This window comes from Lates calcarifer, unplaced genomic scaffold (genome assembly GCF_001640805.2).
Source record: "Lates calcarifer isolate ASB-BC8 unplaced genomic scaffold, TLL_Latcal_v3 _unitig_426_quiver_1717, whole genome shotgun sequence".
NCBI lineage: Eukaryota > Metazoa > Chordata > Actinopteri > Centropomidae > Lates > Lates calcarifer.
In genome coordinates this window covers 1-15,000 of record NW_026116807.1, presented here as the reverse complement: position 1 = coordinate 15,000, position 15,000 = coordinate 1, and the positions used below count along the sequence as shown (strand labels likewise).

Below are 15,000 nucleotides of genomic sequence, written 5' to 3'. Positions count from 1 at the left end.
GTGCTCATATTATTCCCTGTTCATGTCTCACTCCACAGTTTACCAAAGGTTGTAAAGAGACGTGTAAACGCCCTGAAGAACCTGCAGGTCAAATGTGCCCACATTGAGGCCAAGTTCTATGAAGAAGTACATGAACTGGAGAGAAAGTACGCAGCCCTCTACCAGCCCCTTTTTGACAAAGTATGTTATTTGTACACATTCTATATCCTATTGACACTGTATTTTTGCAGCTGTGTTATGTTTATGTATGTCACTTAAGCCTGTTGTTTTTTGTCTGAACAGTCCACACTGTATTTGGACAGTTCTTGTTCTTCAGGCTCCATGTTTTAGCACATTCAGTTAGAAATAAAATAATTGTCACTACATCTAGGTTTACACAATGTAATGAGAACTCTGGTAGATAAAGCCCTTTTAACGCATGTTCAAAAGTAATTTGACAGATGCACATGAAGTCAAAACAAAATCATTTAATATTTAGTGGAAATCCTTTGCAGTCAGCAACTGCCTGAAGTCTGTGACCCATATACATCACCAGAAGCTTTGTATCTTCTGTCCATGTGACAGAGATTCATTGTTGTTTCATCAGTCCATAGCACTTTGATCCAGAACTCCTCTCTTTGTATGTTTTTGTGAACTAAGACCTGGTCTCTCTGTTTCTGGGGCTTACCAGAGGTTTGCATCTTGTGGTGAGTCCGCAGAGGGGTTATGGTCATGAAGTCTTGTAGGGATGCACCGTTACCAGCATCGAGTATCTGTCCAATACCCTGTTCCTGTACTCGTACTCGTATTCATAAGTGTCCCGATACCACTTTATGGCAGCGTGACAGTCAGTTGGGCGGTCAGGGGCTAATTGAGAGCGAGGAGGAGCAATGTCAGCAGTGTGGAGGTATTTCAAAGTGGATGATGATGACAAAAGTAAAGCAGACTGAAAATTATGCTCTGCTAAATTGTCAAGAGGAGGGACGAAAGCAAGTACTTTCAACACAAGCAACCTGATAAAACATCTAAAAAACCAACATGATGCCGAGTTCAAAGAGGGTTAGGGTCAGTCACAGCAATTTCTTACAGCCAGAGAATGAAACAATATCTGATGAAAATAAAACACGTTTTCAAGTAAATGTACAAAGTGTAATGGCATTAATAAGTACTCCTATTGGTACTCAGTATCGGCTAGTACTCAAATGTAAGTACTTGTACTTGTAATTGGATTGAAAAAATGTGGTATCAGTGCATCCCTAAAGTCTTGTCTTGACTGTCTTTCTGTGTGCACCTGCTTTTTTAGAGCACAGAGCCTGAAGAACAAAAGATGGTTAACTGTCCAAACACTTAGGATCTACACTGTATGTAGTGGATTACCCAAAAACATGAACTAAAGCCAAAACACTACAGTTTGGTTTCATTAAAATAATTACCTTTGACATATATATTTTTGTTAATATGCATCAGTGTTCAGAGTATTAAGAGTATATCAATGTCAAGAGTAACTGGACAAGAAAACATGAGGCACTTGATAAATTCATTGTCATACATAATGTGTGATGCATTCTCTCTCAGCATCTGTAGCTTTGAGTGGGCTGATCTGTACTGCTGTACATTCAGTCAAAACAGCCGCTGCACATCACATCCTATAGGCACAATAAATAAAGTAAATGCTGTGTCATTGGTCTGGAAATGTAAAAAATAAAAAGCCTTTAAGGGAAACCTGACACTTCCAGTAGATACACTAGTTAAAGATGGAGTTTTTATACTTCTTAATTGCACATGACTCAGCAGAATTGACAATGTTCAGTCTTGTAGACTAGATGTTCAAAACATGGTAAGACGTGACTCATCAAGTAAGGTTGATCCTGTGCTTGACCTTGATCACCATCATTTTGTTGTTGGGAGCCATTTTATAGATGGTTAGCCTTCATGTTTCCTATTTCCCTAGTGCAGCTTTTCAGGTGTGTGTTTTGTCATGTAAACAAACCAAGGATGGAAGCAGCTACTTTACCAAGAAAGGCCAGTGTTGTCGTTTCGAGCTCCTTCAGTGAAAATACAAGGACAAACACTGAATCAGTTCACACTTGTTTTAATAAATGACCTTATTTTCTTTGTGTTTGGGGTTTGATAATTTTCACATGAACACATAAGTAATGGATAATATATGTTACTTCAGAGCCACATGTACAAATGTTAACTTTATTCTATTCTGTTCACAGAGAAGTGACATAGTGAAAGCAGCTTATGAACCCACAGATGAGGAATGTGAATGGAAAGCAGATGAGGAGGAAGAGCTGACAGTAAGTAAGCAGGTACAGGTGACGTATACACCTGCATGCTTCCTGTCTGACCACTTAGCTGTCTACCTTTCTTTTATTTCTGTTGCTTTCATTTCATGCATGTATCTTATATACTCATTTGTCGATGAAATCAGTGTAGTGATCTATTGCAACTGTAATTGCAAGCTAGTTCTCTTCTATTTTTTCATCATCTAGTCCCCAGTGCTGTGTGTTGTCATTGTGGGTGTAGGTGGTGAAAAGCTTAAACTTCTATAGTAAAATATGTGAAATGAGAAAATGGTTGAGCAAGCCTTATTTTGAAGAGAAAATGTCTCCCTCATTCAGGATGAAATGAAGGAGAAGGCCAAGTTAGAGGAAGAGAAGAAGGACGAAGAGAAGGAAGACCCCAAAGGCATCCCTGAGTTCTGGTTAACGGTTTTCAAAAATGTGGACCTGCTCAGTGACATGCTGCAGGTAGGTTCATCCAGACTGCTCCTGGAGAAGCAGAGAAAATGGGTCACAGACAGTATTTGCTTACAGTGAAAAAAATCAGGGTTTGCTTCCATCTGCTGGCCAAGGTGTACAGAGCAGGGGGGTTTTCAAGGTGGATTATAACAAATATGTGGCATATACCCAGCCACAAGTTAAGACAGAAATACATTCTGCCTCTTGGTATTCTAGATGATCTAATGTTGTGGTCCTGTCTTTCTTCCTCAGGAACATGATGAACCCATCCTTAAACATTTACAAGATATTAAAGTAAAATTCTCAGATCCAGGACAGCCCATGGTGAGTCAGCTGGCACTTGTGGACATGATCAGTCTGTTAATTTAAAAAAATGAAATGTCATTTAATCATGATCTCTTTTGGTATTTGTCAGAGCTTCACGTTAGAGTTCCACTTCGAGGCCAATGACTTCTTCACAAACACAGTGTTGACAAAAACCTACAAGATGAGGTCAGAGCCCGATGAGAACGACCCATTCTCTTTCGACGGACCAGAGATCATGTGCTGCACAGGGTGAGTGCAGTGCCTTGATTTATTGTTCAGTTTGGTGTTTAGTGATAATTCAAAGTCGTTTGTGTTGTGATATTGTGTAGAGTTTCCCTGGTTGCAGTGGTCTTTAGTTTGAATCGAAGTAAATCAAACCTTCAGGAGTATTATTTGATGTCACACTTTTAAAGTTTATTGTATGTGTATAATGTCAGCCTCATCTTTACTCATGGCTTGTTATTTAGTAAAACCACCCCCAACACGACCTGTGCCAAACATTTTCTCTCACCATTATCTGTATACCTCTTTTCTCTCTAAATCATTTCTAAGTGGATACGGGTGACCTCACCAGTTACATTCCTAAAATAAATCCAAGATGTCATTTAGATTTGACATTTAAAAGATTGGATACTGACCTTGCTCTCACCTGCTGCCTCCTCCTCGTGTTTCACCACAGTTGCACGATTGACTGGACAAAGGGCAAGAACGTCACGTTGAAAACAATTAAGAAGAAACAGAAGCACAAGGGCCGTGGCACGGTCAGGACAGTCACCAAAACGGTCCCCAACGACTCCTTCTTCAACTTTTTCGCCCCACCAGAGGGTAAGAATGATGGGGTAGAAACATGAGGGTTTTGCTTAACTAGTTTGATATTGCATTTGATAAAATGATCAGTTAGATGTTTGTGCCACCTTTACAGTAACAACTGTATATTTAAACCAAATTTATCTTTTCTCCTATTCTCTACAGTCCCAGAAAATGGAGAGTTGGTAAGTCATTGTATTTTCTCTACTTAATGCATTAATGCATTTCATAATTGTCTTAACTGGCATTTGGAGGATGTTTGTACTCTATCTATGAGATGGATGATTCTTGTTAACACTAGTGATTTCATTAGATAACATTACTGCCCCCCCCCAAGGTTTGTAGCACTTTAGATTTTTACTTCTGGTGTGATGTCCCCAAATTGCACACAGCATATTTATTTTTACCGGCATGACTGATCTGTGCTACACTTTGTCTCATCAGCACTAATCTAAAACCATATCTAACATCATATTTTGTCTGACTTCTTGTTTTCCACCCTCTGAAATTTGATTTCAGTGACTTAACTAGATTAGAATTACAAGAATGATTACCATCTTTCAGAGCACACAGTCAAATCATCATCTTTTCTTAATTGTGTTGTGTCATTGTTGACAGAGCGACATAGAAAGATAAAAATCAAGGCTGTGTGTTTTATTGTCTGGATTGGTCTCAGAGAAGTTCCAATCAGTGTAGGTTTAGTTTTGCCTTCAAAACAAGCTGTCATGAACTTGGAAGTCTCACTTTAAGCACCTTAGAGAGAATCCATCTTACAAACCAGAGGTTCTGAGATAAATCACAGCCACAGGATTTGGGTTATTTCAGTGCAATAAAATAAAATCTTATGGAGAATTAAACCTTGATGAAAATGTATTTTTTGTTGTGTGACTGCACCTTTTAAAAGCAGAGACTGTTTGGAAATGCTTGTGTGAAAGTACAGGAAGCTCATTCATCAATCAAAATGCTCACTGACTACTAATAGTTGTATTGAACTGCTGAATCAGAACAGACATTTTAAGTTCAGCCTTTGTTGCTCTATATGAAAATCCCACAGCGTGTAGCTGTAAAGAATAATACAATAAATGCATGACTTTAATGTCTGCTGTCTTCTTTTCTTCCAGGACGAGGACTCTGAGGCAGTTCTGGCTGCTGACTTTGAAATTGGCCACTTCATCCGTGAGCGTATCGTACCTCGGGCTGTGCTCTACTTTACAGGAGAGGCCATTGAGGATGATGATGATGACGTGAGTATTACAAACTAATTTCAACTTTGGCCTCTTTAGTTTGGCTTAACTTTCTTTAAACTAGACCATACTAGACTGTACACTCATCTTTAGTAAGTAAGATAATTGTCAGCTGTTTTAATGCAAGATTCTCTGGCAGTTTGGTATTCTTTATTTAAATGACGTCAGGTTGAACAGGACTTATATATATTTTCTAGCTAATCCTCATGTTTGTGTTTTCCAGTACGATGAAGAGGGAGAGGAGGCTGACGATGAGGTAAGGTTATTTAGGGCAGTTATTTTGTGAAAACGACTGACCACAATGTATGGTTCTAGTGTTATGGTAGACATGGATAACTGTTGATTGTGGTTGTGCTGAGGGAACCCAGTAGACTGAAGCTGTTGTGCTGTGTGTTCAGGAAGGTGAGGAGGAGGCTGATGAGGAGAACGACCCCGACTATGATCCCAAGGTGAGATCACCCCTCCCAGCACACATACACCCTCCCTCTAAAGATCTCTGGTGTCCTGAGAAAGACCTTACTCAGCTGTTCTCAACTTTGTTGGCTCAGGATGCTCTTTCCAGCTCTTACTGGAGGCCATGGGTAGCCGCAGTGATCTCTTAGAACCTTTTAAGTTCATGAGCAAATCTTTTGTTGTTTTATGATGAGAAACCTTTTGCAGTACACCATTTAGTGCCCTCTGGGTGTCCTGGGCTGCAGGTGGAGAACAGCTGATTTAATTTGACTTGTCAGATCTCAACATACAGAATACATACTGTCAAATGCATCTCATTTTACACCAGCTTTTGGTTTGCTTCAGCTTTTATTTTGTTGTGATCTTAATTTGGCTTCCAGACTAAGACAGAAAAAAAACACTTCCTTTTTTCACCATTGTTTTAACCAGGTCTTGAACCTGTATTTTAAACATCACTTTTCACCAGTCAGTGAAGTCTGACTGTTGCATGTTGTTACTAAAACCTGAATCTTATCCTTAAGCAACACACATATCCAGTATGAGGACACCAGTATACATGAACACTCTGATATTAACATTCTTGCCTCATCCAGATATTCATTTGAGTAGAAAACTGTGGCACCATGAATATATTATAAAAGAGTAGCTGGTTTGAGTAGAAACACACACAATGAAGTACAAACCTGCAGAGGCTTACTGTAATACCACTGAGACAAATAAATAACAGGTCCTCTCCTGTAGGCTCTGTTTATTCACTGATTTTCTGCAGCACTGCTTTCTTGATGAAGGTAATTTACCTGAAAAACTATGAATAAGCAGAGTGTACAGAACAAAAGAGTTTAGTGTTTTTTGTTTTTTGTTTTTTTTTTTTGGTTTTGTTTTTGTTTTAGTTTTTTTTTTTCCTCCAGCTTGTAAGTTTGACACTACATAATATAAACCAGCATGACCTCTGCTTCTTCTTTGCTAAACAAAAAAACGTCTTTGACATTCTGTATTCTGCTAGTTTTGCTTTTTTGTTTTTCTCCTATTCATTAATGTTTCTTCATCTCCGGTCACTTTGGCATCTTTTGTCAGCTACTTTTTAAATTTTTCCTCACTAGGTTTAAGTGGTGACAGTAGAAAAATAACCCTATCCTGGTAGGTAAAGCTTGTGAATTGTCAGCTTACTACCATCACACCCCCACCCTTCACTCCCATCTCCTTCAGTTTTGGTTTTGACTTTCCTTTTCCTCCTGTTTTTCCATCGTCCCTGCACCCCCCACCCCACACATGAACACCCTCTCCTCCTCTGCCGCCGTGCTGCACCTTCCTGATTTACTAACCCACTGGTTTGTTGTTGGTTTTTTGAAGTTTAACCCATAGTGAGCTCTGCATTTGCACCTGTATCATTTCTGTATGTTGAAGATAGTCCAGCCCTCCCTTTTCTTTTTTTCTCCACCATGTTGAACTTGTCCCATCCACAAATGCAGACTAGTTTTGAGTTTTTGTCAGGATGAAGATTGTCTGCCATAAATTCTGTGCTTTATTTGTGGATGTTTGTTTTAATGCCCATTGAAACATCATTGGTCCATTTGTTCATGGTTTTACTTCCCCTCTTGTACGCATTGGTTCTGTTCAGCTACCTTTTCTCTATAGATATGTTTTTAATGCTGGAATAATGGCAATGCAGAGCCATTTGTTTGAAATAAGGCCTAACTGATAGTTGGCATATTTCCAAAATACAAGAAATGCCAACAGTTTTTTTTTTCTTACACCTCTGAGGGTGCCATCATTTCCAGCAATAACAGCCTGTTTTCTATTGTTTTAATGAGAAATGTGATTACTTGCAGCAGATGAAAATAAGAAAAAAAACAGTAAATGTTTAGATAAGTCTTTCAACAGATGCTACATTCTGCACAGATATGGCGCTACGATGAAAATTCAGTGGTATATGTAAAATCTTTTCACATAAAGCGCATCATTTTTACACTCGAATTTCAAGAGTTCAGTAAAGGCCAAGTGTATTGCACAATGGCTAAAATGACCTTGTACAGTCAGCATGGCATCAGGCCATCAAGAGCAGCCTGAACAGCTGCAGTGTGCCATCACCTCGAGAGGTGTTTAATGTCTGCTGGAAGGACACCCGACCTCAAGCATGATGGGGTCTTACTTATCTTTCTGTGCACTTTTTTTAAATCTCACACATAGTGAAGTCTTTCCTTTGTTTTTAGCAGTTAATTGAGGTTATTGAAGTATTTATATTTATTATCCTGTAGCATCAACAAAAATAAGCACCTTTGGCAGACATCTTTTCCGAATATGCTGTTATTTCCTTCTTATGCATTTTCTCTTCAAAGAACTCCATAAAAGCAGATACTATAGCCCCATTTTATATCTATACCCAATAATATGTTTTCTGTAAGCAAACTTGAAAAAAATAATTGGCAGTGAAGATAATGCAGTGCAGTAAGTAATCAGCCACATGTGCTGATGAAATACCTAAATCTGGTTTGTACTGTCGCCTGATGTGCAGAGTGCATCCAATATACTGGCCAGCCTTTATTATCAGTGGACTTTAGCTTATCACAGATGGATCTGTACTGGTGTATATGTCAGCCAATATAATGTATAATGACTAACTCACCATGTCCAAGAGAGAGCTGACAAGTTATTTCTTGCCACTGGCGAATTGTTTCTTTGTTGAAACCTTGTATTGGCTGATGATCAGTAATGGTTTCTTTAAGGTGACAAATATTAGTATCTACCTCAAAAAATCCAGTGTTGGTTGGGGTCTATTGTATACATTTCTCAACTTACTGCAAGTGTTGTTGCTTCTTGTGCGCCTTAAAACCCAGCATTACGATTACACTGCAAGAAAAGTGGGCTATCCACAAGAACGCAGGGAGGAAAATAAAACAAGAAAATACCTCCCTCTAGGGTCCTGCTGCAAAAAGATGTCTGAACTATAAAAATTCCAGGTTGAGCACAAGCACAAAGCCCCATATGACATCAATGTCCCCCTTAGTTTGTATGCAGCGTTTCAACTGCTTACCTCTAGGTCTTAACATAGTCACAGTAGGAGCACCCTGGTGGCTCATTGGCCTCAATGTTGATACTAACTCACTGTCCTGGGTTTCAATCCAACCTAAGACGGTGCTATTCCCTCTTCTATGTACCAGTTCCCCTGTTTTTTTTCTACTTAGTATTTTAAGAACCTCTGGCTGTTGGACCCCTGTTGCATGGCACACTCTTCTCTCCCTATATTCCCTGTTTGTATCTCTACTACTGCTATCAAAAGAGGCAAAAATGCCAAAAATATATATACATCCTGGGGAATATGGCATTATAGTCATTATTTTTGGGGACATTGTCTGCCTTAGTAAATAGCAACAGTGGAGAGATGCTGAAAAGTAACAGAGATGGAACAAAGGTCCCAGAGGGATCAGACCTGGGGAACATGGCATTTCATGGTTGGCGTCTTAATCTTTAAGCCATGGGCGTGCCTTGCTTACCTGCTCAGTCTTTTCACCTGGTCATGGGTCACTAACATGGATGATAATCCAAATGATCCAAAATACCTCTGTAGTTCTACTACTACTGTGACAAACCACAGTTATCACAGTCTGTCCAGTGTGAATGTGTCAGTCATCACGTTCATATCTGTAGTTTGTCTTTTTCTTAGCTGCGTCAAAACAGCAAGAACATGAAACTTTGCTGTATTTAGATTATTTAGAAGCTTGTTGGATGTTCTATGTCTTGAAGTGGCTTGGCTGTGTGTAGATCAGATTTTAGTATGACAGAGATGTGTTCATGTCTCTGTTTGGAGTGACTGTTGTCTTAACAAATCCACACCCCCGTCCCTGTGATGTCTTGCAGAAGGATGCAGCCCCCCCAGCTGAGTGCAAGCAGCAGTGAAGCCTGGCCTGGCTGCCTTGAGGATCAACTGCACTGTAACGGCTTCTCAAATTAAAAAAGTTAAAAAAGAAAAAAAGATTTAAAAAAAATAGTTACTTACCGCCTTATAATGTTTTGTATTTTTCTTGGTAGAGAATTTGAAGAAAAAAAGGTTTCAAGATTTTTGTTACAAAAACTCATGGTAATATACTGGGAGCTGTGTGGCTCAATATACATAGTATTTTACTAGACCTGTTTTTTCCTTCTCTTCCTCCTTCTCTGTAAAATAGTTAGAATACAGGAAAAAAAATCTCCCTCAAAAAGCATGAACTTGTTTCTTCACTGCTAAACTAGTTTGGGTTCTTGTGAAGTCTTTTGTTGTATTTGCTCTTAGACAACAGCTATGGTTTAGACTGCATCACGGCGACGTCAATTTATTAACACCCCCCTCCCCCCATTCCTACTCTTTCTCCTACCAAAGTTCCAGGTTGGTAAGTTCTGGTTGTCCCAGGTGAATCTTTTATTATTCTTAGCAGGGCCTTTAGCACTTGTAAAAGCACTGTAGCATTTCCAGCTCTAGAGATGGAGGACAGATGGGTGACCGGCAGCCGGGTGTCCATTCCAGTTTATCTAATCTTGCTGAGCATGGGATCTGGAGTTGGTGTTTCTGGCCACTTCCTGTGCCATTTGTGCTCGACTACTTTCCACTCTCGATACATTCCAGTAAGCAGACTGGCTGGCACCATCGGTGTACCTCTCTAAAAAGGAGCCCACTTCTCATTAACTGGATGGACTCACCTACATTAAACAAAAATGGAGTTTGTTTTGACTTCTATGTCACATAATCAGTTGCTCCCAGGGCTCGGTACAGCCTGGTCGAGTCTCTTGAACATTCCAGAGAATTCTTTAGATGAAGGGCACGAGGCGGTTTGGCAGGATTGCTATTTCAGGCCTCTTAGTCCCAGTAATCCAGTGCTTCAGGCTCCTTGTAGGCTCGCAGTGGCGTGGTTGTCATTTCTATCGCACTTCGTACCAGTGTATGGTGTACCAGTGACGTCCTGTCATCGGTTATCTGTCTGAGTATTCCTTGTGAGCAGCACTTTGACGCCCATTGCCTAAAGGGGCACAGGGATGGTGCTGTAATCCCACTCTGTGGAGGGTTCAACTTGTGCTATCTGGCTCTCAAGTGCGTTAACTTTCTTACCAGTTGGAGGCACATGTCAGAGAGGAACAGGGTTGGGCAGATGTAGCACAGGGGATGACGAGGAAACGGCCAAACCAGGTTTTGAAGTGTCGGCATGTCGACATGTCAGGTTCACCAAACCCTCCCTTAAGTTTAGGACATTTACCTCGTGTCGCCAATTTGTGACTGGTCAGGTGACTCTCATGGACCTCAGCCTAGCCCCTGAGGTCTTAGTTCATTTTTATCACTGTGAAAGAAAGAGGGGAAGCGTGATAAGGCCATTGTGTGGCCAATGACCCACCACCCTCCCCATCCCCCAGCCCACCTTCCTATGTTACCCAGAAGGCCACAGAGAAGCATGTCAGAGCAATATTTAAAGCCAGGAGGGGGGACCAAGAAGAAACTGTAGCCTGCCTCCTTCCCAGTCCATTCTTTATGCCTTTTTAGTTGTGAAAACAGCCAAGTGTTGGTTGTGTTGGGCAGCATTGTGTCCACTGTGGAGAGCCAGGGTACTTCTTATTCTGCAGGGAGTATTCAAATCATGTTCATTGGGAAAGGATGTGACCGGGTTCTGTAGGGTCCCTCTGAGCAGCTGTTGTCAAGGCAAAATGCTATGCTACAAAAATACTAATGTACTCAATAACTGTACGTGTATGTTCATGAATAAATTGGTTAAACATGTCTGATATGGCTGACTTGATGTATTCTTTGATCATATGTTTTTCTTGAGATTTTTTTATTATTTTTATTTTATTTTATTCTATTGGTCACTACAAGATGCAGATCTTTGGAAAAGTAATTTGCATAAATAGTTTTATAGAAAGACTTTAGCCAGCAGAGGGCGCCATTGCTGTGAGATTGTGCAACACTGGAACACTTGACAAATACAAATATTCCATGGGGAATGTGGTTTACAATGAAATTAAATATGACCACATTTAAAACCACTAAAACATCAGATAAACTACTGTGAAAAAGATTTGTGTTCACAGGTTTAAACTCCTAATTAGGATGTCAGTGCATTTAGGATGAGGGCAAATTAAAAATGTTGGTTAATAAATACAGAGTAATCTGATATCAGTGCTGTAAGAATTTGAATTTTTTACTTACTATATTTAGCAAAGAAGACAAATATCAAGAATCAAAAATAAAAGGGATTACTGAATTGAATGCCTATTTTCAGTCTAGTACACAACATTAAATTATGATTGTTATTACAACTACATGTCATTATAATGTAGTTAGTAAGGGTTGAGCAGGTTGAATTTAATCCATAACAATTTATCATGTTTTGTATATCCAGATGTTACATATTCATGTATGTATGCGTGTGTGTGTGTGTGTGTAAATCCAGATATAAAGTGTACATAATTTGATCAAACTTACTTTGTCCACTTACTGTTTTTTTTTCCCTTGTAGTGTGAGTGATCCCCATCAACACCACACTGTAACACAGTGATACCCACATTTTCAGCAGGTCCTCACCATATTTTTCCAACTCACTTGTTTGAACAGCTGTATGATCCAAATATCTTCAAAAACTCTTTAATGTAGGAACTTTAAACACTGTGGTGTTAAGAGATATATTTGGGACTGTAGTCGTCTAACTGGATAGTATTATCACAGCATTATGAATGTAGCCTACTTTAAAAATGTGAAATCAAAAATTCAAAGCGATGAAGTTACTGTCAAAATGAAAAATTCTTGTTAGTAGGCTGTGATAGTTTTCTTTCTCTCGGGAGCTGGTGCTTCTCAGGGGGGCGGTGCACCTCTCCAGACCCCTCCCGCCCCCAAACCCCCCTCACACACTGTGACCAGCAGCCAGACAGTCAGACAGGCAGGCAGGCAGCCTCCTCACTACAACCGACAGCACTCACCACCGCAGTCACAGCAGCATCTCATGCCTTCAGCTGCTCCGGGATAGACAGCGGTCCATCTGTCCGTCCGTCGGTCAGTCAGTCTAGTCAAGCAGTCAGGAGGGTGGAAGCCTGAAGCTCCCAGGTGAAGATGCTGGAAAACGGAAGGAAGGTGTTCAAGGAGGGTCTGCTGGAGAAGCGGAGCGACGGGCTGCTGCAGCTCTGGAAGAAGAAGCACTGCGTCCTGACCGAGGACGGCGTGCTGCTGCTGCCGCCCAAGCAGCACGACCACCCGCAACACCATCAGCCGCACCACGGCGGCGGGGACACGGGCAAAGTCAAGGAGCTGCACTTCGCCAACATGAAGACGGTGGACTGCGTGGAACGGAAAGGCAAGTACGTCTACTTCACGGTGGTCATGACGGAGGGGAAGGAGATCGACTTCAGGTGCCCGCAGGACGAGGGCTGGAACGCAGAGATCACCTTGCAGATGGTCCAGTATAAGAACCGGCAGGCGATCCTGGCCGTCAAGTCCACCCGGCAGAAGCAGCAGCTGCTCGTCGTGCAGATGCCCGGCCAGAAGACGGTCCGCAGCTCGCCGAACGTTGCGTGACCTGCGGCGAGTCCCGCGGACATTGGTGCGCCATCAGCGGTAAGACAGCTTAAAAGAAAGCGAGAAAGAGGGAGGGGGTGGGGGCTCCCCAGGTCCAGGGACCACCTGGGGATCCCCTTGCAAATTAAGGACCAGTTTCGGTTTATTCCTTGGATATTTATACCATGAGTGAGGACATCTGTTTTCATCATAGGTTACGGTCCTCCCTCACAGATCAAACCCTCACACATCAGGGACACAGTCGAACAAAATGTGGATTTCTGTTGGCGTAAAGAAAAGTTTGCGAGCCCACGCTGTAGGCCTGTCCATACGTTCCTTTCATGGAGGTGAAAACATCCGCAGGGAAATGTGGTGGATGTACATTCCAGGCAGGTCTGATATGTCATACAGGGGAGGTGGGGGGGGGGTCCTCTATGTCCAAAACAGTTGGCTTTACGCGCGGCGGTAATAGATTTACATTTACGCACGTAGCCTAATTATTTCAATGTAATATCAGTGCTGGAAATAAGTCTCGGCTGTGTGTTTTTTCAGTCTATTTAACATTAGATTCAAAGGAATGAATCAGTGTTGGAATATGTTCAGTTTCGTTGTGTTAAAGTTGTTTAATAAGTCAGTGATTAAGCGTAAAGACGCACAGATTATGCGTAAATATCAAAGGCGGTCATGTGAATCCCTGATGGTGTTCAGTGTATTCACACACACACGCACTCTTCAAGTGCAGTCTCCGCTTTAAGTGTCACACCAGCTTTACAGTCCAACCACACACTCCAGCCGCTCATCCCTCTCCCCTCTGTGTTCAGTGAGACGAGCTGCTCCAGCGTTTGGTTTGACAACAGATTCCACACACGTGGTTCTCTGAGGCACATGGTGATTGTTGTCACAAAGTGGTTTCAGCCCAACAAACCATGAGTGGAGCAAACATCCGGAAACTCTGTGATCACATTTGATTATTTAGTCGTTTTAATACATTATACCAGACACAGTGTAAACACTGGTCCTGAACGCTCCTCTGATGTGACGTGTGTTATACAGTAACTTGCCACAGCCTGTCCAAGCAAACGCTTTGATATGATGAGAGACACTGTAACCTGACTCCACACCGCCTTTAATATCCCTGTAATATTACCATAAGAAATGTTACTGACCAAAGCCGCCTTTTTAGGTTAGCTTTGTTTAAAAACTTGATTAAAAGCTATTTTAGTGAACAAATAACTATCAATATCTTAAACTTGAGTAATATTGAGTAATATTTGTCCTCCAGATCAGGAGAATTGAGGTCTGAGGTCATGTCTGACATTATTCTGAGATTTTAACAACATTGGGTTAGTTCACATTCAGCATTGGTGGGTCTCTTTAGGCTGATTCCAGTATTTTACACTCATTGTATGAGTGTATTTTCTATCTTATTTATTATTATTATTATTATTATTATTATTATTTTAATTACACTTGTTAAGCAGAAAAATCTCATAAATGAATGAAGAATTTGCCATTTCCAACCTGAATTTTATTCCTTTGTAGAGAAGGCATTGTGATAGGCTTTTTGGAAATATTTATAGCTGAATAAATAATTTTTGTTGGTGTGTGACCAAAACTTCCTGTTGAGGAACTGTTGGACTCGTGACTCATACTGAACACTAAACGTCTCTTTCTATAATGTAGAAAATGAACGTATCTTCAGTTAGTGAGGGAAAATAGCTTTTCTATAATGTCAGTGAGGTGGCATCCAATCATGAGATCCAGACTGTTGAAATAAGCACCCTTAGGTCGTGTTATATTAAGCCCATGTTTCAAAGGACTTAAGATTTCCTTTGCCTCCTGTGTCAGGCACCACCAGTCTGCAGTCTGTCTAATTGATTGCATCCACAGGTTAATTGGACACTCAGCTGGAGGATGAATATCGACCCGGGCTGCACCTCCCCCTGCCGTTTCACCATCG

General features: G+C 40.9%; 2 protein-coding genes across 4 annotated transcripts in view; both read left to right on the top strand.

Moving 5' to 3' along the window:
- The window catches only part of LOC108897899 (nucleosome assembly protein 1-like 1), a 24,412-nt gene extending 13,139 nt beyond the window's left edge, over positions 1-11,273 (top strand). Inside the window, exons 5-16 of one of the 3 annotated variants that reach the window (XM_018697706.2) lie at positions 39-180; positions 2,202-2,294; positions 2,607-2,735; positions 2,979-3,050; positions 3,142-3,281; positions 3,712-3,857; positions 4,005-4,024; positions 4,961-5,083; positions 5,307-5,339; positions 5,482-5,532; positions 6,637-6,673; positions 9,392-11,273. In XM_018697706.2, the coding sequence (XP_018553222.1) occupies positions 39-180; positions 2,202-2,294; positions 2,607-2,735; positions 2,979-3,050; positions 3,142-3,281; positions 3,712-3,857; positions 4,005-4,024; positions 4,961-5,083; positions 5,307-5,339; positions 5,482-5,532; positions 6,637-6,642 (955 nt within the window). In that variant the 3' untranslated portion in view covers positions 6,643-6,673; positions 9,392-11,273. The remainder of the gene's footprint in view (positions 1-38; positions 181-2,201; positions 2,295-2,606; positions 2,736-2,978; positions 3,051-3,141; positions 3,282-3,711; positions 3,858-4,004; positions 4,025-4,960; positions 5,084-5,306; positions 5,340-5,481; positions 5,533-6,636; positions 6,674-9,391) is intronic. The other 2 variants (XM_018697705.2, XM_018697704.2) reach the window with 2 other exon arrangements.
- Positions 11,274-12,400: 1,127 nt separating this feature from the next.
- Positions 12,401-14,995, top strand: LOC108897898 (pleckstrin homology-like domain family A member 1). Its single transcript, XM_018697703.2, has 2 exons — positions 12,401-13,100; positions 14,931-14,995. Exon 1 carries the CDS (start codon positions 12,600-12,602, stop codon positions 13,059-13,061), a length of 462 nt encoding a protein of 153 aa, XP_018553219.1. The 5' UTR covers positions 12,401-12,599; the 3' UTR covers positions 13,062-13,100; positions 14,931-14,995.
- The last annotated feature ends 5 nt before the right edge of the window (positions 14,996-15,000 follow it).

Coding starts and splice junctions, on each gene's coding strand:
- LOC108897898 (XM_018697703.2), top strand. CDS start 12,600: ATGCTGGAAAACGGAAGGAAGGTGTTCAAGGAGGGTCTGCTGGAGAAG.